Source organism: Ictalurus furcatus, chromosome 2 (assembly GCF_023375685.1).
Source record: "Ictalurus furcatus strain D&B chromosome 2, Billie_1.0, whole genome shotgun sequence".
Taxonomy (NCBI): domain Eukaryota; kingdom Metazoa; phylum Chordata; class Actinopteri; order Siluriformes; family Ictaluridae; genus Ictalurus; species Ictalurus furcatus.
This window is the reverse complement of record NC_071256.1, coordinates 38,651,470-38,673,289: the sequence shown is the minus strand read 5'-3', so window position 1 is coordinate 38,673,289 and position 21,820 is coordinate 38,651,470. Positions and strand designations below refer to the sequence as shown.

The 21,820-nt window shown below is 42.1% G+C and overlaps 1 protein-coding gene across 4 annotated transcripts in view; it reads left to right on the top strand.

Moving 5' to 3' along the window:
• Positions 1-227: 227 nt before the first annotated feature.
• Positions 228-21,820, top strand: part of coro1a (coronin, actin binding protein, 1A) — a 25,009-nt gene continuing 3,416 nt past the window's right edge. The window contains exons 1-5 of one of the 4 annotated variants that reach the window (XM_053618830.1): positions 228-525; positions 14,160-14,287; positions 18,479-18,682; positions 21,197-21,319; positions 21,490-21,619. In XM_053618830.1, coding sequence (XP_053474805.1) covers positions 522-525; positions 14,160-14,287; positions 18,479-18,682; positions 21,197-21,319; positions 21,490-21,619 — 589 coding nt within the window. In that variant the 5' untranslated portion in view covers positions 228-521. The other 3 variants (XM_053618822.1, XM_053618837.1, XM_053618845.1) reach the window with 3 other exon arrangements.

Below are 21,820 nucleotides of genomic sequence, written 5' to 3'. Positions count from 1 at the left end.
TTTCTTTTTTTTTTTTGTTTACTTTGCACAAGCACTATTTGTTTAGTTTGTTCATATCATATGTACTGTTTACATGCTACTTTACATTATTTTAGATGTAATATATATTTCACCAAGTAATAACTGTTTAAACGCATGTTTAAAGATTTATATCAGTGAGTGAAAATCACTTCAGAGTTTTGTTTTGTTTTGTTTGTTTGTTTGTTTTGTTTTTTCAAGGGGGGGGGGGGATTTAAAAAACGGTTAGTGCATGTTAGCTATTTGTACTAGACACACGACTCGTTTGTATACTGATTGCCAAATGAAAGATTCAGGGCCTTGATTAACGTCGTTACACACTGAACGTTCCTAAAACACTCCTCACGTGTCATCAGAACTACTTCCTGTTTTGCCGTCATCACAGAACACGTATAGTTCTAGAACCCGGTTCGAGGGGATTCCGTGATGCGAGGTAGCATAATCCAGGCTTATTTGAAATAGTTAAGCTTGAACTAACCATCCATGATTGCGGAAACAGCTAAATGTGTGAGTTGCTGAAAGAAATTTTTATTTTATTTTTAATAATAATTAAATTTGAATAATAATAATAATTACATCATTAATAACAACAATACAAAAAAAAAAGAAACCAGTTGAGTAGAACAGTACGGCCGATTAATGTTTACGAAACTCTGTTGCGGCCAATCGCACGCATTTATGCAGATGATTTAGCTGAAGGTGGCTCATCGGACCAGAGAGTAGCTAGGTAGCGAGAGCTGAAAGTTCAGATAGGATATTTTCTTCCAAACTCTGTCCGGTCTGATTCACGAACTGACATGGCTTGTTTAAAACTTTTTTCGATACAAAACCAAATATAAAAACTTGAGGTTGTTGTATTCATAGCAAGGAACTAATCTCTAATGGTTAAACGTTAAAAGGCATCTGTCATTCAGTCACGATCCGGTTTAATGCGCAAGAAAACATTTTAAAGTAAGATTCCAGGCTAATAATAGCTACTTACGTATAGCACCTGAACAATTCAAACAGCTGAAGGAATTCATTTATATTTATAATTACACCGAATTCAGACTTCATTTGTTCAACTGTTTGTTAATTATTCGATTAAACTGATTGATTTAGAAGCAAAAGGGTTGACGGGAACGAAGCGAGCGTTATTATGTTAAATACATCGATGTATGTATCATTTGGAAAGGTTACGTGCAAATCTACGTAAAAACCTTCTTTCCTGTACAGGATAAATTCGGAACGAAAACTTTGTTGTAAACTGACGGAACGAAGCAAAGGTTTGTCCGAACGCATGTGTTGCTATAGTAACGTAAGGTCAATATATTAACTGTGGTAATATTGGGGTATTTTGTACTTTGGATGTTGATCAAGTTGAAATTAGCCTGGATTACTGCGTGAGCTCGCTTTGTGGAACACTCCTGAACTAATCCCCGGCGCTCGCTCACTCCGTCATGCTTTCACATTAAGCATGCGCAATATAATTATTAACGTCCAGCTTTCAGCTTCAAGAAAGGTGTGTGTGTGTGTGTGTGTGTGTGTGTGTGGGATGAAACGGAGGCAATACAACCACAACAAACTGTACTGTTTCTTTTATTTTATTGCTTTATTTTTTACATTTATTTTTAACAACAAAGGGCTTTGGATCAATGTGAATATCATTATCGATACCTAATGAATAATGTAAATATGTTAATGTAGATATGTGTATATGCATACGGTGTGCACTCGACACACACACTAATATGTTTTTATACGCATTAATATATAAAGCAGAGGTATACAAAGAGAAGGTGTGGAACTTGAATGTGTTTCGGGATTAAAAAAAACGAATAAAAATTTCTCGATTTAAAACAAAACAAACACAAAAAAAACAAAAACAAACAAATGAAGCGCCATAACTTTATAACGATCATTTATATTACAACTGTGTGATGTCATGATACAGAAACGTAGCTAGAGACGTATGGAACGTAGTAATGACTAGGCATGTGCCGATGTTGATATCACGATAATTGTTAAGTTATGATATTAATACAGCCTTATATATATATATATATATATATATATATAAATATAAATATATATAACAAATGACCTGTTTAAAGACCAATAAACTTTATTTTTCTGAACAATTATTTATTTTGCTTGTTTCCTTTTTTAAATGAAATGTAAAAGGTTTATAATGAGAGAAAAACAAACAAATCTGCAAATATTATGCAAACTGAGGCATAGCACCGCTACTGGTGAAACTTTAATAGTTAGATTTCCCTAATAATATTATTATGCACTGTAAATTTTTAATATTAAATATAATACTGATTTATCGGCACATGCCTAGAGTTTGCACTGTTACGATGAGTAATTATTTTACGGTTGGAGGGTTTTACGTTGGACGGTTTAGGAGGGTTGGAGGGTTTTGGAGGGTTTTAGGGTTGTAGGGTTGGAAGGTTTTAGGGTTGGAGGGTTTTACGGTTGAGGGTTTTGGAGGGTTGGAGGGTTTGAGGGTTGAGGGTTTTGGAGGGTTGGAGGGTTTTACGGTTGAGGGTTTTGGAGGGTTGGAGGGTTTTGGAGGGTTGGAGGGTTTTACGGTTGAGGGTTTTGGAGGGTTGGAGGGTTTTGGAGGGTTGGAGGGTTTTACGGTTGAGGGTTTTGGAGGGTTGGAGGGTTTTGGAGGGTTGGAGGGTTTTACGGTTGAGGGTTTTGGAGGGTTGGAGGGTTTTACGGTGGAGGGTTTTGGAGGGTTGGAGGGTTTTGGAGGGTTTTGGAGGGTTGGAGGGTTTTACGGTTGAGGGTTTTGGAGGGTTGGAGGGTTTTACGGTTGAGGGTTTTGGAGGGTTGGAGGGTTTTACGGTTGAGGGTTTTGGAGGGTTGGAGGGTTTTGGAGGGTTGGAGGGTTTTACGGTTGAGGGTTTTGGAGGGTTGGAGGGTTTTGGAGGGTTGGAGGGTTTTACGGTTGAGGGTTTTGGAGGGTTGGAGGGTTTTACGGTGGAGGGTTTTGGAGGGTTGGAGGGTTTTGGAGGGTTTTGGAGGGTTGGAGGGTTTTACGGTTGAGGGTTTTGGAGGGTTGGAGGGTTTTGGAGGGTTGGAGGGTTTTACGGTTGAGGGTTTTGGAGGGTTGGAGGGTTTTGGAGGGTTGGAGGGTTTTGGAGGGTTGGAGGGTTTTACGGTTGAGGGTTTTGGAGGGTTGGAGGGTTTTACGTTTGAGGGTTTTGTAGGGTTGGAGGGTTTGAGGGTTGGAGGGTTTTGGAGGGTTGGAGGGTTTTACGTTTGAGGGTTTTGTAGGGTTGGAGGGTTTTGGATGGTTGGAGGGTTTTACGGTTGAGGGTTTTGGAGGGTTTGAGGGTTGGAGGGTTTTGGAGGGTTGGAGGGTTTTACGGTTGAGGGTTTTGGAGGGTTGGAGGGTTTTGGAGGGTTGGAGGGTTTTACGGTTGAGGGTTTTGGAGGGTTGGAAGGTTTTACGGTTGAGGGTTTTGGAGGGTTGGAGGGTTTTACGGTTGAGGGTTTTGGAGGGTTGGAGGGTTTTGGATGGTTGGAGGGTTTTACGGTTGAGGGTTGGAGGGTTGGAGGGTTTTTACGGTTGAGGGTTTTGGAGGGTTGGAGGGTTTGAGGGTTGGAGGCTTTTACGGTTGAGAGTTTTGGAGGGTTGGAGGGTTTTACGGTTGAGGGTTTTGGAGGGTTGGAGGGTTTTACGGTTGAGGGTTTTGGAGGGTTGGAGGGTTTTACGGTTGAGGGTTTTGGAGGGTTGGAGGGTTTTGGATGGTTGGAGGGTTTTATGGTTGGAGGGCTTTTACGGTTGAGGGTTTTGGAGGGTTTGAGGGTTGGAGGGTTTTACGGTTGAGGGTTTTGGAGGGTTGGAGGGTTTTACGGTTGAGGGTTGGAGGGTTTTTACGGTTGAGGGTTTTGGAGGGTTGGAGGGTTTGAGGGTTTTACGGTTGAGGGTTTTGGAGGGTTGGAGGGTTTTACGGTTGAGGGTTTTGGATGGTTGGAGGGTTAGAGGGTTTTACGGTTGAGGGTTTTGGAGGGTTTTAGGGTTGGAAGGTTTTACGGTTGGAGGGTTTTGGAAGGTTGGAGGGTTTTACGGTTGGACGGTTTTGGAGGGTTGGAAGGTTTTACGGTTGAGGGTTTTGCAGGGTTTTAGGGTTGGAGGGTTGGAAGGTTTTACGGTTGAGGGTTTTGGAGGGTTTTGGATGGTTGGAGGGTTGGAGGGTTTTACGGTTGAGGGTTGGAGGGCTTTAGAGTGTTTTATGGTTGGAGGGTTTTACGGTTGAGGGTTGGAGGGTTGGAGGGTTTTACGGTTGAGGGTTTTGGATGGTTGGAGGGTTGGAGGGTTTTACGGTGGAGAGTTTTGGAGGGTTTTAGGGTTGGAGGGTTGGAAGGTTTTACGGTTGGAGGGTTTTGGAAGGTTGGAGGGTTTTACGGTTGGACGGTTTTGGAAGGTTGGAGGGTTTTGGAGGGTTGGAAGGTTTTTTACGGTTGAGGGTTTTGCAGGGTTGGAGGGTTTTGGAGGGTTGGAGGGTTTTAGGGTTGGAGGGTTGGAAGATTTTACGGTTGGAGGGTTTTGGAAGGTTGGAGGGTTTTGGAGGGTTGGAGGGTTTTACGGTTGAGGGTTTTGGAGGGTTGGAGGGTTTTGGAGGGTTGGAGGGTTTTACGGTTGAGGGTTTTGGAGGGTTGGAGGGTTTTGGAGGGTTGGAGGGTTTTACGGTTGAGGGTTTTGGAGGGTTGGAGGGTTTTACGGTGGAGGGTTTTGGAGGGTTGGAGGGTTTTGGAGGGTTTTGGAGGGTTGGAGGGTTTTACGGTTGAGGGTTTTGGAGGGTTGGAGGGTTTTGGAGGGTTGGAGGGTTTTACGGTTGAGGGTTTTGGAGGGTTGGAGGGTTTTGGAGGGTTGGAGGGTTTTACGGTTGAGGGTTTTGGAGGGTTGGAGGGTTTTACGTTTGAGGGTTTTGTAGGGTTGGAGGGTTGGAGGGTTTTGGAGGGTTGGAGGGTTTTACGTTTGAGGGTTTTGTAGGGTTGGAGGGTTTTGGATGGTTGGAGGGTTTTACGGTTGAGGGTTTTGGAGGGTTTGAGGGTTGGAGGGTTTTGGAGGGTTGGAGGGTTTTACGGTTGAGGGTTTTGGAGGGTTGGAGGGTTTTGGAGGGTTGGAGGGTTTTACGGTTGAGGGTTTTGGAGGGTTGGAAGGTTTTACGGTTGAGGGTTTTGGAGGGTTGGAGGGTTTTACGGTTGAGGGTTTTGGAGGGTTGGAGGGTTTTGGATGGTTGGAGGGTTTTACGGTTGAGGGTTGGAGGGTTGGAGGGTTTTTACGGTTGAGGGTTTTGGAGGGTTGGAGGGTTTGAGGGTTGGAGGCTTTTACGGTTGAGAGTTTTGGAGGGTTGGAGGGTTTTACGGTTGAGGGTTTTGGAGGGTTGGAGGGTTTTACGGTTGAGGGTTTTGGAGGGTTGGAGGGTTTTACGGTTGAGGGTTTTGGAGGGTTGGAGGGTTTTGGATGGTTGGAGGGTTTTATGGTTGGAGGGCTTTTACGGTTGAGGGTTTTGGAGGGTTTGAGGGTTGGAGGGTTTTACGGTTGAGGGTTTTGGAGGGTTGGAGGGTTTTACGGTTGAGGGTTGGAGGGTTTTTACGGTTGAGGGTTTTGGAGGGTTGGAGGGTTTGAGGGTTTTACGGTTGAGGGTTTTGGAGGGTTGGAGGGTTTTACGGTTGAGGGTTTTGGATGGTTGGAGGGTTAGAGGGTTTTACGGTTGAGGGTTTTGGAGGGTTTTAGGGTTGGAAGGTTTTACGGTTGGAGGGTTTTGGAAGGTTGGAGGGTTTTACGGTTGGACGGTTTTGGAGGGTTGGAAGGTTTTACGGTTGAGGGTTTTGCAGGGTTTTAGGGTTGGAGGGTTGGAAGGTTTTACGGTTGAGGGTTTTGGAGGGTTTTGGATGGTTGGAGGGTTGGAGGGTTTTACGGTTGAGGGTTGGAGGGCTTTAGAGTGTTTTATGGTTGGAGGGTTTTACGGTTGAGGGTTGGAGGGTTGGAGGGTTTTACGGTTGAGGGTTTTGGATGGTTGGAGGGTTGGAGGGTTTTACGGTGGAGAGTTTTGGAGGGTTTTAGGGTTGGAGGGTTGGAAGGTTTTACGGTTGGAGGGTTTTGGAAGGTTGGAGGGTTTTACGGTTGGACGGTTTTGGAAGGTTGGAGGGTTTTGGAGGGTTGGAAGGTTTTTTACGGTTGAGGGTTTTGCAGGGTTGGAGGGTTTTGGAGGGTTGGAGGGTTTTAGGGTTGGAGGGTTGGAAGATTTTACGGTTGGAGGGTTTTGGAAGGTTGGAGGGTTTTGGAGGGTTGGAGGGTTTTGGAAGGTTGGAGGGTTTTACGGTTGGACAGTTTTGGAGGTTTGGAATGTTTTACGGTTGAGGGTTTTGGAGGATTTTCGGGTTTTGGAGGGTTTTCGGGTTGGTGGGTTTTGGAGGATTGGAGGGTTTTAGTAATTATTATATCTTTGATTTTAATATAAAGACACGTTTCTAACAGACAGGATGTGTTTTGCGTGCAGCGTTTGTGAGCTGATCACATGCTAACCACAAAATTCAAACCACATCTTATTGTGACTCGGTCACACGTCTGGGGCTTTAGCAACGTGTGAAGAGCAAAAGATCTGCAGAACTTTTTTATTTTCCTCAGAGCAGAAATGCTGACTTGACGTTTTTAAGTTTAATTTCTGCTGCTTTTATTTATGGAACGAAACAAAAACCGATTTTACAAACTGGACCATTTTCCCCCGGTTGCTGACATGTATAAATACGGAAGGAATAGAACACTTCGGGGCGCGCTGTTATAGGAAAATAATCAACTTTGTGATGGTGTGATGAAACGGAGTTACCGTCACCACCCTGACGTTGATTATTTTCCTATAACAGCACGTCCTAATGTTGTTTATTACTTTTACACTGCAGCCCTTTGCCAAAGTCGATTCAGAGTCGAATCACTTTCTCACTTTTTCACACGAACGCAAATCGAGACCGCCTCGCTCAGACGCTCTCAGACCCGAGTGTGCCCGTTTAAAAGAACCGCACCAAGGCAGAGAACACGCCAGGGTTCTGTTCAAACAAACTCTAATGTGTATGAGAGAGATAAAACCATAAGACACCTCTTCAAATATCAATATATCGACAACAAGGACACGTGTGTTCTTTTTATTGAATGAGGAAAAACAGGATTTCACTCAGACATTCATTCCTTTAACTGATCCTGGACCAGTCTGTACCTCTGTCCTGTTTTTATTTTCGTCACGAGCCAAATCCACGTTCCAGCAGTTTGTTGTGTTTGTGTTTTCTTTAAGAAAGTTCTTTGCTCTGTGTTCCTACAGTACATGACATGTTAATCTGCAGTTTGTCTTGTTCAAACCTCCAGAGATGTTTCTGATTTTCTCAAAGTTATGACTGATTGTCCACATTGCTTCTGCTGTAGTTTCCATAGCTGGCACCAGAGGGAGCCATTTGACTGGAAATTTCCATTTCTTGCTGTCTTTAAGTGACTCCGGTCGTCTCGGCGATGTTCACGAATAACGTTCCAGTGTTGAGCTACACAGTGAAGTTTATTTCATGTTTATTCTTATAGACAACACAGTCCAAGATAAAAGTCTCACTGTGTCCTAAACCACATCAGCGACATCTTTGTGACATCACTGAGGAACTGGGTGTGGATTGAGACAGACTTCCATTACTTATTAATGTAGGGCATTATATATATATATATATATTAAGGGAGCGCAATGAAGAGAAATTGAGAGTGGGACGTCTTTCCCAAGAGCAGCTCAGGTCCTGTACTGTATGGAGAAGATATGGAGGGTTCCTGAGTGAAAAGCAATCACACCGGTGTAAAACTTTTCATTACAGTTCCTTACTGCAGAGAACGTTCCAGACTTTCGATACAGCAGAGAACGTTCCAGACTTTCGTTACCGCAGAGAACGTTCCAGATTTTCGTTACTGCAGAGAACGTTCCAGAGTTTTATTACTTGTTTATTGTTTGTTATAATACAGAGGTGCTGGATTCCCTGATCATTACTAAAATGACAGTAATTATCATTATTATTTTTAATACAATGCATATTTATACCCAGGAACAACTGTAGATTTAATAATAGTACTTTGAACCTTTTTTTGGTTTGTTTGTTTTTATTTTTCTGATTATATTTCCATTATTCCATATTTAATATTTGTATATTTTCCCCCCAATGCTGTGTTTAATTTAGTTGATTCTGGTAAAGGAAGCTCTCGTGTCACGTCTCTGCTCGACAGTGTTGTTGTTCGGCTCCGTCTAGATGAACGATGTATATTACACTCGAGCGAAGAAGCCGTGGACGTGTTTTGAGCTTCCTGTTCTCTACTTTTACTCATTTTTTTGGATTTAACATGAGTTTATCTTCACACTGGTTTATGTTTGTTTTCACACACACACTTTTAACCCTTTAAACACACACAATAAACCCTCGTTTTTATTTTTAAACTTCTATCTACACTCGATTTCTTCCATATGTTGCGTCACAAAGAGTATCGGCCCCCTTCTACCTCATCCACCAGTGAAAAAGGGACCAGCAAATATGATTACAATATGATATTCGCAGCTACAGCAGTGTTGTTGTTGTTGTTGTTGCTATTTTTTTAGGCTACATTTTATTTTCATATGCATTTTATTAAATATTACTTTGGTCAGGTGTTTTTGCGTTCTGTTTAAAAGAAGAAACATAAACAGTTCATTTTTCAAGGTGAAATGTGGTGCGTTTATGGGTTTATAGTCCGTTAAACAGAACTGTGCGAGAGTCTGAGGATGTAGGAAAGAAGTTCTATAGGGCAACGATAACGATATGAAACATTTCTACAGTAATTGTTGTGAGAGTTTGTGTTTATAGCTGGATCAGTTCTCTCAGGTTCACTGGGTTAGGGTTAGGGTTAGGGTCCACCCCTGTCCTGTCATTGGTGTGTTTCCTGATTGTTTTCCAGGTGTTCTATGCTTAACCTTTGATTAGTTTTATATCCTCCTGTGTCTCACTGCCGAGTCTTATCGTGACGCCGTGTCGTCACGTTCGAGCCGTGATCTTATGTCTAGTACTTCCTGGTTTTGACCCTCGTGTTTTTGGGTTATGGATTATTTGGGTTTAATGTTGTCGGCTTGTGTTCTGATCACTGCTATGGACGATGACGATGATTGCTGGATCTGTCCTAATAAACTTGTGTCCTGCCGCATTCTCTCCAGCACGTTACATAAAGATTTCCTCCATCTTGGAGAACCTGCTACAGTTCTCCGAGACTCCATTACGGTTTTATCTGCTTGATTACTCTCAAACACTTAAAACAAGCATCTAAAACTAAAGTTTGGAGTTCACTGTAGCTATGAGTGTGTGTTTGAATTGTTTGTTTGTTTTTGTGTGCAAGTGTTTTTAGGACTTGTCTGACAAGGTCATAACAGGACAGTAAGTCAGGGCTTTTTTTTTATTATTTATTCAACATTATATGCTGATTTTTAAAAATGATATATTTGAAACAGTCGCAAATAAATTCTGTTTTCATCTAAGTAATTTAGAAGTATTAAGGGATCTTTGGTTGTCCGTCTGGGGGGACGCACTCTAGAACAGTGTTTCCGTATCAGAAAGACATCCAGTAGAACCTTTTTTGGAGGATAAGAACGATTTTTGTATCAAGTACAGAGATTTTTAGAAGAAAGTAATGAGCAATAATTTGGGTTTGGATTACGCAGGTGTGGACGCAGGTATACAGAGCTTTATTGAACGTAGCGATCAAGACAAATACGTAATCTATAGTCAAATACTGTGTCAGAAAATATTCTGAACTGGTAGCACAAAATTTGGGTGAGAAGGTAATCGGGGTGGACTCACCATGTTGGAGCGAGGCGTGAGGATGGACACTCAGGGGTGGACTGTGAGACGTTGACAGGAGACCATGATGAGCACTGGGCCACTTGGTGCTGGGGACTGACACAGTAAAAGCATAATTTCTCTCGACTTCACCTCTGGCGTACCATATCATTCCATTTAATCTGGCCCAGTTGCATGGGTTCTGTGGGCTGGACCTCGGGAATACGTTTGTATTCGCATTCCCTTTATTCTTGAGAACGGCATGTAGGTGAATGAAAATGTCGATAAGTGCATAAAGGGATATCTGGTCATCATGGCATGCTACCTCAGCATTGAACCGTTGCCGATATGTGCCCTTAAGTGTCAGCTCGTTCCAGCTGCTACCTGCTGTCAATGTGCGAAAGCTGAGTGCAAATTCAGCAGCACTTTTCATCCCTTGCATCAATGTGATGAGCTGCTAACCAATCTCCTTGTTCTTCTGAGAATGGTCAAACACTCTTTGGAATAGCTGCAGGAAGCCTTTGTAGGAGGTTTTGGACCTCAATTCCACATGGACGTTCTCGCTGTGGTTGCTGGGACTACGGTTGCTGCGATGGCCTTAGGACTGCAATCACCACATGCAGTTTTACACTCAGGTCTCCTTTAGTGAACAGTGGACTAGTTAAAAAAAAACAGACTTCATATAAAACCATAATGAACTTTCTTTTACTTTCACACTATCCGGTGTTACCCAGATGAGGACGGGTTTCCTTCTGAGTCTGGTTCCTCTCGAGGTTTCTTCCTCATATCATCTCAGGGAGTTTTTCCTCACCACCGTCACCACCGGCTTGCTCAATAGGGAGAAATTCACACATTTAAAATCTCCATCCTGTGTTTATATGTTTCTGTAAAGCTCCTTTGAGACAATGTCCATTGTAGCAATTATCTGCTGCGTCCATGAGTTGCTGAAGTATTCTGTCAGGTATGCAGGTATAGTCACAGGAGCAGGTGTACAGAGTTTTATTGAACGTAGCAATCAGGACAAATACATAATCCAGAATCAAGATCCAGGTGCAGGCAAGAGTCAGGTGATCAACAGTCAACATGGACTAGTGGAAGTGAAAGCAAGTCGAGAAAACCAGAAATGAGATCAAAAAACAGAAAAACAATCAAATAAACAAAGGATTCTTAGCCTCATAAAATGGTTCGACTTGGAACACTTTGTTGTTCTTCAGAGAACCTTTAAGGGTTCCTCCAGAGGGACAACCGAAGAACCCTTAAGAGAGTGTTGGGATTGAAATTGTTCTATTTTTTATCTACTGTATATCATCCTCCCAAATCCATACACACGTTCATAACATCTGCGATTATTTTCCGCATCAATGTTTGTTTGTTTTTTAGATCTTATTGTTACTCCAATAGTTACTTTTTTTTCCCCAACGCTAACTGTAACAATTTTTTGTAGCTATGATATGTTTATCAGATTTTTCGGTATTTTCGACTTGATGCCCTGTAGTGTGAGAAAGTTGGGATAATCTTCAATTTTTCAATTCAGTTTTATGTGTACAGCGTGTTTAACAGTGGACATTGTACCAGAGCAGCTTTACAAAAATATATACATTCAGGATATAGATGTTAAATGTATGAATTTATCCCTAATGAGCAGACAGAGGCGACGGTGGTGAGGAAAAACTCCCTGAGACGATATGAGGAAGAAACCTTGAGAGGAACCAGACTCAGAAGGAAACCCGTCATCATCTGGTTATCTGCTTGCTGCGTATAGAGCTGTGTAGCTGCAGACCGGTCAGAGCACCCATGTTGATCCCCTGTACACTACCGAAACACCTACAACGGGCATGTGAGCATCAGAACTGGACCATGGAGCGATGGAAGAAGGTGGCCTGGTGTGATGAATCAGGTTTTCTTTTACATCATGTGGAGGCCGGGTGTGCGTGCATCGCTTAACTGAGGAAGAGATGGTACCAGGATGCACTATGGGAAGAAGACGAGCTGGTGGAGGCAGTGTGATGCTCTGGGCAATGTTCTGCTGGGAAACCTTGGGTCCTGGAATTCATGTGGATGTTACTGTAACACGTACCACCTACCTAAACACTGTTGCAGACCGAGTACACCCCTTCATAGCAACAGAATTCCCTAATGGCAGTGGCCTCTTGCAGCAGGATAACGCTCCCTGACACACTGCAAACATTGTTCAGGAACGGTTTGAGGAACATGACAAAGAGTTCAAGGTGTTGACTCGGCCTCGGAATTCCCCAGATCTCAATCCGATCCAGCATCTGTGGGATGTGTTGGACAAACAAGTCTGATCCGTGGAGGCCCCATCTCACAACCTGCATACCTTGTAGGACTTAAAGGATCTGCTGCTAACATCTTGGTGCCAGATACCACAGCACACCTTCAGAGGTCTTGTGGAGTCCATGCCTCGACTCCACAGCCTCGACAGGGTCACAGCTGTTTTGGTGGCACAAGGGGGACCTACACAATATATATATATATATATATATATATATATATATATATATATATATATATATATATATATATATATATATATAACATGTGATCAGCTGTAAGTAGGTATGCATATACATTTATGCATGCACTATATGGCTCAAAGTATATGCACCCCTCCTTATTGTGTTCAAGTGTATCAGCCACTTATGCCTAATACCATCTGGCAAAGAGACTACCAATGAAAATTTAGCCTTCAGGCTAACTTGTGTACGTTTACATTTATGAATGTTGATTAATGTACACTGTCCCATTTTGAAATAAATAAATAAAATAAAACATAGCCATGCGATCTGTGTAGACAAACATGAGCGGTAGACTTGGTCGTACTGAAGAGCACAGTGACTTTAACTGTTGCACTGTCAAGTCAGTTTGTGAAATATCTGCCCAGTTAGATCTTCCCCAGTCAACTGTAAGTGCTGTTATTGTGAAATGGATGCATCCAGGACAGGCCTCAATAGCTCGGCCCTCAGTCACAACAGCAGTCACAACAGCAGTCACAACAGCTCAGGCCTCAGTCGCGAAGCGGCACACCACGCACACTCACAGAGAGGGCCTCCGAGTGCTGAAACACATAGTGTGTGAATATCACCCATCCTCTGTTGCATCACTCACTACAAAGTTCCAAACTGCCTCTGGAAACAACATCAGCACAAGAACCGTGAGTCAGGAGCTTCACGAAATGCGTTTCCATGGCTGAGCAGCTGCACACAAGCCTAAGATGTGTGCACACTATGTGTGCAATGCCAAGCGTGGGCTGGAGCGGTGTAAAGCACCGACACTTTACTCTGGAGCAGTGGAAACGTGTTCTCTGGAGTGACGAATCATGCTTCTGGAAGTCTGATGGATGAAGCTGGGTTTGGTGGATGCCAGGAGAATTATGGGGTAATGCTCTGGGGCAGTTTTTTTCAGGGTTTGGGTCACTTAGTTCCAGTGAAGGGGAATGTTAATGTTAGCGTTAATGCTACAACATACAGTGACATTTAACACAATTGTATGCCTCCAGTGTTGTGGCAACAGTTTAGGGAAGGTCCTTTCCTGTTCCAGCATGACAGCACCCCGTGTACAAAGCACACTCTATAAACATGATTTGATGAGTTTGGTGTAGAGGAGCTCTGACCTCAACTCCACCGAACACCTCTGGGATGAACTGGAACGTCTCTTGTGAGCCAGACCTTCTCGTTTAGAACATCAGTGCCTGATCTCGTAGTAGCTCATTGGTTAAGATACTGGGTGTCTGATTGGAAGGTCGTGAGCTCAAATCCCAGCACCGCCAAGCTGCCATTGTGGGCCATTGAGCAAGTTAAAACTGCTCAGATGTATAAACGAGATAAATGTTAGTCGCTCTGGATGAGGGTGTCTTCCAAATGCCGTAAATGTAAATGACCTCACTAATGCTGAAATTCACACAGACACGCTCCAAAACCATGTAGAAAGCCTTCCCAGAAGATTGGAGGCTCTTACTGCCATATTAATGCACATGATTTTGGAATAGGATGTCCAACAAGCTTATATAGGTTTAATGGTCATACTTTTGGCCATACTGTGAATAATTAGTGAAAGTTAAGCGTAATATGCAACGTTTCATAAAGAACAGGATGCAGACAAGACTTTTTGTGTACCACGCTTTACTTTCACTACATCCACAAACTGCAGTGAAATACGCTGCAGTTACTTCCTGGATTCTTCCTCAGAGATACGTATGTTTACATGTACAGTGTTTCATGAAGAAATGTTAAGGTTTGTGCTGTTTTGTGCTTTGAAAACTCAACAACTTGAAGGCGGGTTCTTTCTTCTTCTTCCAGACACTAAATTGAAGTCACATGACACAGAGAAGACGACAAGCCCTTTTGCAATCTCGAGCAACTCTTTAAAAGGAAAGAAAGAAAAGCCAACACGTCTCAGGGAGACGCCTCCCATTTTCATCTGCACGGTAAAACTTTCACTTCCTCTGCCATTTAAGCAGACACTCTCTGGCTCCTACACTCTCTCTGTCCGTCTGTCTGTCTCTCTCTTCTCCTCCTCTCTCCTGCCGTCCACTTAGTCAGTAGCCAGAACCGGAACCGGCTCCGAACCCCGCCCAGCCTCCAGCTGCAGGTACAGTGAACCGGTGTGAACCGACGTGAGCGCATCTAAAGCTCCATCAGTTATTTGGACATGGGGGGGAAAATATGCAAATGAGTAAATATGAGATGCTTGAGACTTTTGCATCTGTAAAAAATCTGTAAAAGAAAAAAAATAAGTTTTCAGACTTTTTTGTTTAGAAATGATGTTTTTGGGCGTAAAAAAAAAATCCTTAACGGTGAAATTGACGTCATGTGCACTGATGGCACGGCTACACAGAAAGAGTACTACATTTCTAATGGTTTTAAGGTACAAGCGTTGTTCGCAAAAATGGTAGGCATGCTTAATTTTACACTCCGAAAAAAATGGGTACTCCAAGGTACTACTCCTGTAGTACCTTTAGTGTGTTGTACGTAGAACGTTGCACGTAAAAGATAACTTAAATCATTTTAAAGGTCACTATATCCACATTTCTAGGTGAAGGATAAGCGTAAGAAAAAGTACCGTCAAGGGTGCACCTTTTGTACCTTTACTGTATTATCATTCACTCGCTAAGGTGCATGTAGTGCTTTTAAAGCGAGAAAAGCTTTAATGGTACATAATGGTCCTCAAGGTCAAATGATGTACCTGAAAGTATTTTAAAGGTATAAAAATATACATTAAAGGTACAAATGATGTGCTCTTGATGGTACCATGTCAACGTTAAGGAAAAGTACCGGTCGGTACCTTTATTTCCAAGAGTGCAGGACTGAAAAATCGTCCAGTTAACGCTTTGCAAGGGGTTCAATCATGTAAAAGTGTACAGTCTAAGCGTTAATACGGGTCTTTTTGCGATACAACGGATAAATGGTGCTAAATTTGAAGGTACGAGGGTTGACACGGTTATCTGACTGCAACGTCCTCTTTTGTTTTAACCGTTAATGCTTTCAAAAATGGCGTGACGTTAAAGGTGACACTATGAGACTCGGTGCTGCACCTAAGCACTAGATATCTGCATGATATGAACATCATGGTGGACATGTTAATGCACGCAGGGTTTGCAGTTGAGCTCTTGCTGTAGTAAAGTTTACCCGTAATGATGTACATGATTGTTTAGAGGCTCATTTGCATATTGTAAAGACCAACAATTGACCCGAAGGAGCTGTAGAGGACACACAGGCGTGTCTCGGTTCTTTGTATGTTCGTTCAGTAGGATGTGGTTTAACTGAAATCTCACACTCGCCTCCATTAACACCTTATTGTACCTCATGAGAGATGTCTATCGTAAAGCGATATACGATAGAGATCAGCTCACAGAGAATGTTCTTCGAAGGTCAGGCTGGAGCAAAAAAAAAAACCATCCTAACAATGTTCTATCTAGCAACGTTAGACCTTTTGGAACTGTTACACGGTTGTAGAAAGGTGTGCATGCTTCTCAGAACAGCCGGGATTTACGATTACCCCGTTTTCTCTGTAACTGAAACGAACGCCATCGTTAACAACGAAGAAGAATGAGTGTATTTTCAGAGTGAATTTCACACGTCCTGTCATGTCCGGAAGTTCTCGAAGACCTCGATTAACACCGCAGTAAGCCTACTTTCTGAGAGACTGCAGAGAGACGAGGATGCAAAGCAAAAAAAAAAGAAGAAAAAACTAAATGCACCAGCATCCTCTTTCTCTTTCCTTCCTCTATTTCATGCGTGTGTGTTGTGATGAAGCAGGATGAAGCTCTGCACATAAATACAGATCACTCTAATGAAAGAGATGAATGTGTGGAGTGATATTAGGACTTCGTGTTCATTTTTGCACCATTCTGTTGCCATGTGGTGTTAAAGGTGCAGAAAAAAATCACTCTGCTCGACACTTTCTCCTTTCTCACGTTAACTTTACTGCCATCTTGAACAATACGCTTCCTTTTTAAGCCATTTCCTGTGGAACAGTTTCACCATGCTTTCACCAACAACAAAAAAAGAGCACCTTCATGCATCCAGTGTATATGCAACCAAAAGGAACCTGCTTTGGGCCACCATGTACTTACGTCGTACAACTGAGTGCACCTCGAGTGTGTGCTCTCTCGATATTTAATTCCCAGCATCAAGACGTTTACTCTTAGTGTTCAGTTTCCTTAATTATTGCCTTCGTGAGATCTCACACACTCTCGGTTATTTCTATAAACGCATTTAAAAAAAAAAAATTCTCTAACTTGGAATTCTCTCTCTTCTTCTTTTTGTTTTTTCAAATCAGCTTTTCAAAGCGAACTCTGAAACTCTCCATACAAGCTCCTCATTAAAAATAAATAAAATAAATAAACAAATAAATGTGTGTGTATATATATATATATATATATATATATATATATATATATATATATATATATATATATATATATATATATAGTAGGAAGTTTAAATAGTGCTTTTTGTCACTGTTCTTTGGTGCACCATTAAGAGTTCTTCAGTTCCTCTGAGTTAACCCTTAAGGTTTTTTAGAAGCTATGAACCCTTAAATATCTTCAAATAACCCTTGAAGAACCATTTTCCCCGAGTTGCAATCATGGCATTATTTAGGTGCATGTTATATCAAGTAAATTATTATCACAAATCTGCTTCTTTTTTTTTTTTTTTAATGAATCAGCCCGTGTCTCAGGTGCATTATACATCTTAATATGTTCTTTTATGATAATCTAAAAGGCCATTGAACTTAGCCAAAGGGACAACAGCAATGATCCTGCAGTGAGGTAGTGGTCTGTAATTTCATTGCCTTTGACAAGGACAATAACCCGTGCAGAGCGGTGATGGTTAATGATGTTCCAAAGATACACACACTGTAGTGAGAAATCATTTTTGCCTTCAAACCTCAGTGAAGTGTTGTTTTTAAACTGTAGACCTTTCAGCCATCAGGTTAAAAAATACAGTGTGATTGGCTAGTTTCTGCACTTATATAGCACTTTATTAACTGTAGGTTCTACAAAGCGCTTTACACTGTGTCTCATTCACCCATTCACACACACACCAATGGGAGCAGAGCTGCCATGCAAGGCGCTAACTTGCCATCAGGAGCAACTTGGGGTTCAGTGTCTTGTCCAAGGACACTTCGGTATGTGGAGTCACATGGGCCGAGAATCGAACCGCCAACCCTACGATTAGTGGACGACCCGCTCTACCACCTGATCCACAGCCGCCCGTGACAACTGTCAGTTCATTTGCTGAGTCTGAATGAAATTGAAATTTGTTCTTTTGGTTTGTTTGGTTAAATAATTAAACTTTAATAAAAAGTAAAAGCCGGTGCGGTGCGTGTAGAGCTGGAAACAGGCACGAAAAAAACCCCTCTTTAATTCATTGGTCAGAAATACGCTGATGAGAAAAAGTGAAATGTGTATGAAGTGCGCATAGAAATCACAAAAAAACCACCAGAGCGTGGAGAACGTGGAGCCGGCGCTCAATAAATGATTCGATAACGATACAGATAACGAGTTTATAATGTGCTCATTTCTCAAATCTCCATAACACGTGGCATTTCTGCAGCTCTGTCCTTTGACTCAGTTTAGAAGGAAATTAATGCTACAACCCAAAACACACAGCGTGACGGATTCACTTCCTCGAGTGAGTCGATTCAGAATCACTTTCTCACTTTGGAGTTTTGAGTTCTCTTGGAACCGAACCGAGATTCGGAGTGAGACTGTCGTGTTCTCGCCTGACTAAAGAACCGCGCCGAGGACGCTCACACGCCGCTCTCACACCGCTCTCACACTGAACACTGTGTATGTGAAAGCAAACTAGGATTTTTAAAAAATAATAAAACCTTCTAAGTGTCTATAATAGCTGCTAACACAATTTGACCCAAAATAAGTAAAGTAAGTAAAGATATTTTCCATCGCAGTGGGCGACCAAACAGAAAGAGCGTGTAGGTCAGTTCGTCGAACCCGAGTCCGATCGTGAGTAAATGACGGTTAGATTTGCGATGCTAGTTCGTCCTCATCTTGTTTAGAATGTTTAGAATTCTGTGAATTTGACGACGCGGGACGGACGTGGCCGCTCCTGATCCGCTCGCTAACGCTCCAGCGTTCTCTCCGTCTCCGCAGCTCACCATGTCCAGGAAAGTCGTCAGGACCAGTAAATTCCGCCACGTCTTCGGCCAGGCCTTGAAGGCGGACCAGTGCTACGATGACATCAGGATCTCTCAGATGACGTGGGACAGCAACTTCTGTACCGTCAACCCCAAGTTCGTGGCCATGATCGTGGACGCCAGCGGAGGAGGAGCCTTCATCGTCCTGCCGCTCAGCAAGGTGAGCACCGGGTTATTGAGACACGCCCGCAGTGCATCATGGGCATTAAAATAACGTGTAGCGATAGACGCTATGACACAAAATAAAGTAACAAAACAAAAGGATGAACTTCTGATGTGAACACAGCAAGACAGCGATGAATTATGCACAGATGCTCACAGAACAGAAAATTATACACTAAAAATATTGAACATACTTATGCACTAATATATGAATATGCAAATCTGATTAGTAATTATTATTCATTATAATATCGTTCATTTCTTGTAAGTGAATTAATGCCCAACTATTGTTTTCTTTTGTTTTACTTATATTTTTTATTTACTTATTTTGAATGGAGGCATCGTGCATGTAAAAAAAGGTCCAGGTTGGTTAGTAAACAAACAAACAAACAAACAAACAAACGTGAAGACCTGAAGGTCACGTGTTCACACTGCAATTTATTTTCCTCTATTCCTACTTTAACACACTTTCTGTTTGACTTTCTGAAAGAAAAAAAAAACACACAATAATGTGCTCAGGAGTGTTCAGAGGAACCGGTGCACATTTAATACGACTGTATTTAACAGCAGAGACCCAAATAATTACGTTTTATTTAAATAATAATAATAATTTAAAACAAACTAATCTCAGCTCAGCTTTGTAAACTCGGCTTGGATGCCGGTATCTGATCTGAACTTGGTCTCTCTTTCATTTGTCAGCGTTTGAATTTCAAAAAAAAATAAGCTCCAGCTCTGTTCGGTGAGTCAAATCATTTGATCCGGCTCACCAGTGAGTCGACTCTTTCAGCTCACTGCCATTTTTTTATTCATTTCTTTGTTTAAACCTAACAAATGTTGCGATCGTTCTTATTTTGCCGGAAATAGTTTCATGAAATCGTACTCTTCCTTTTACTTAACAAATGAACAACATTTCATGCTGATTGTTCAAACAGCTCGGATGCTGAAAAGAGGATTCGATGAAAGCGTTTTTGATTAACCACTTTAACTACGTTTACGTTAAACACAAAAAGAAAGAAAGAAAGGAAGGAAGAAGGAAAAAGAAAGAAAGAAAGGAAGGAAGGAAGAAAGAAGATGCTCCTACATGCGAGTCAGCGCTCAACGTTCACCTAAAAGAGCTGAGTCAAAAGAGTCGACACATCACTTGACTCATCTCTGCGAGCGTTTATGCGAATCAGGAAGTCAGGTTTCTTCATCGAGCGTCATCAGATCTTTTGCACGTCTGTTGTTTTTTTCCTCTCGTTCCCTCTCTCACACACATGTGCTCACTTTTTTGCCATATTTGGGCAGTTTGTGTATCTGCACAGGATGTGGTGACAAGCAAGCAGATTGAGTGTGCGAGAAGAAAGGCAGCTGTCTGTTTCAGAAACACACTCACATCAGTTACTCGCGTGTGTCTGGTGATCATACTCTGAAGGTCAAGGCACCTACTAAAAAAGGGAAGAGACATAAAAAAAAAAAACGAAGTTAAAGGAAAAGGAGGGAAAAAAATTAACCTGTAAAAGTTTTAACAGTTCTTGTGGAATAATTTATCACGAGATTGATATTATATCATCAAATCCCTCTGCCCTCATTTAAAGTTGACTCCTTTTATTTAAAAATATATATATATTTTATACATTCAGAAACCACCGTTCGACATTAAAATGAAAATGAGGAACCGTTAATGGTTCTTCTTTTGGACCTCTGTCTGAACCCTTGAAGGTTCCTTGGAGAACCCTTACTACTGAGTTAGAATGGAACCCTTTTTTTGAAAGCTAAGAACCCATAACTATTTCATGAACCTTTAAAGAACCCTTGAAGAACCCTTTTTTTAAGCGTGTGGGTTTCAGTGACATTGCTTAAGTGCATGAAAACATATTTATGGTCAGATTATTCTCTCCATATGAATTCAGTTCAGGGTTGTTGTTGTTGTTGTTGTTGTTGTGTATAGCTCTTACCCCCTGACTTGAGGTCTGATTGGCCAAAGTTATGTGCACCCCTGACCTTCAAACTCAATTGTGCTTCATTCTCTGCCTCGCCATCTCTGTCTCATGCTCTCTGTCTCTCCCTCTCTTTCTTACTCTCTCTGTCTCACCATTTCTGTTTAACCTTTCTGTCTTACTTTCTCTCTCATGCTCTGTTTTAAGAGTTCTTTAAGGGTTCTTTAAGGGTTCATTGGATAATAAAGGGCGCTACCATTTCCGATAGGCAAACATTTTGTTCTAGTCTTTACCTTTATGTAAAACGCCTCCTGATTAATTTTCATCTCAACACGGGCTACGATCTCGTTTGTTAATTGTGAAGATGTCATTATAAGGTTTTATTTATTTATTTATTTATTTTTTTACATCATTTACATCATTGCATCATTTTCAAGCTTTCTTGAGTATAAAGTTTTGCTTTAACCCTGTGAGTGTTGTAACACAGCGTCCCCTACTGGTGACGATGTATTAATTCCATACTCTCTCATTACTCCTCTCTCTTTCCTCCTGTCTGTCTGTCTGTCTGTCTGTCTGTCTCTCTTATCCTACAGACGGGACGTATCGATATGTCTCAGCCCACCGTCTGCGGACACACCGGACCCGTGCTGGACATCGAATGGTGTCCACATAATGACAACATCATCGCCAGTGGCTCTGAGGACTGCAGCGTAATGGTGAGTGGCTTTGGCCTTTGATCTTTTACAGCGGTTGCGCTGTGTTATGATCAAACTACATCCTGAACATCTGGACTTATGCTGCTTCAGCATGTGTGAGAGAGAGACCGACATCATCAACTGATGTGTGTGTGTGTGTGTGTGTGTGTGTGTGTGTGTGTGTGTGTTAGATCTGGGAGATTCCTGACGGGGGTCTGACGGTTCCTCTGAAGGAGCCAGTGGTGAAGTTGGATGGTCACTCGAAGCGTGTGGGGATCCTTAGCTGGCACCCGACTGCACGCAATGTCCTCATGACTGCAGGTCTCTCTCTCTCTCACTCTCTCTCTCTCTGACACACACACACACACACACACACATGCATGTAAAATGATAATATTTAAATCTGAAAACAGAAACAGTAAAGAGTTACCTGACAGAAACAGCACACCCAGTATACATGCTGATGAAGTAATGAAACATCACACCTGACATGGACGTGTGTAATTAGCGCCCCCTGTTGTG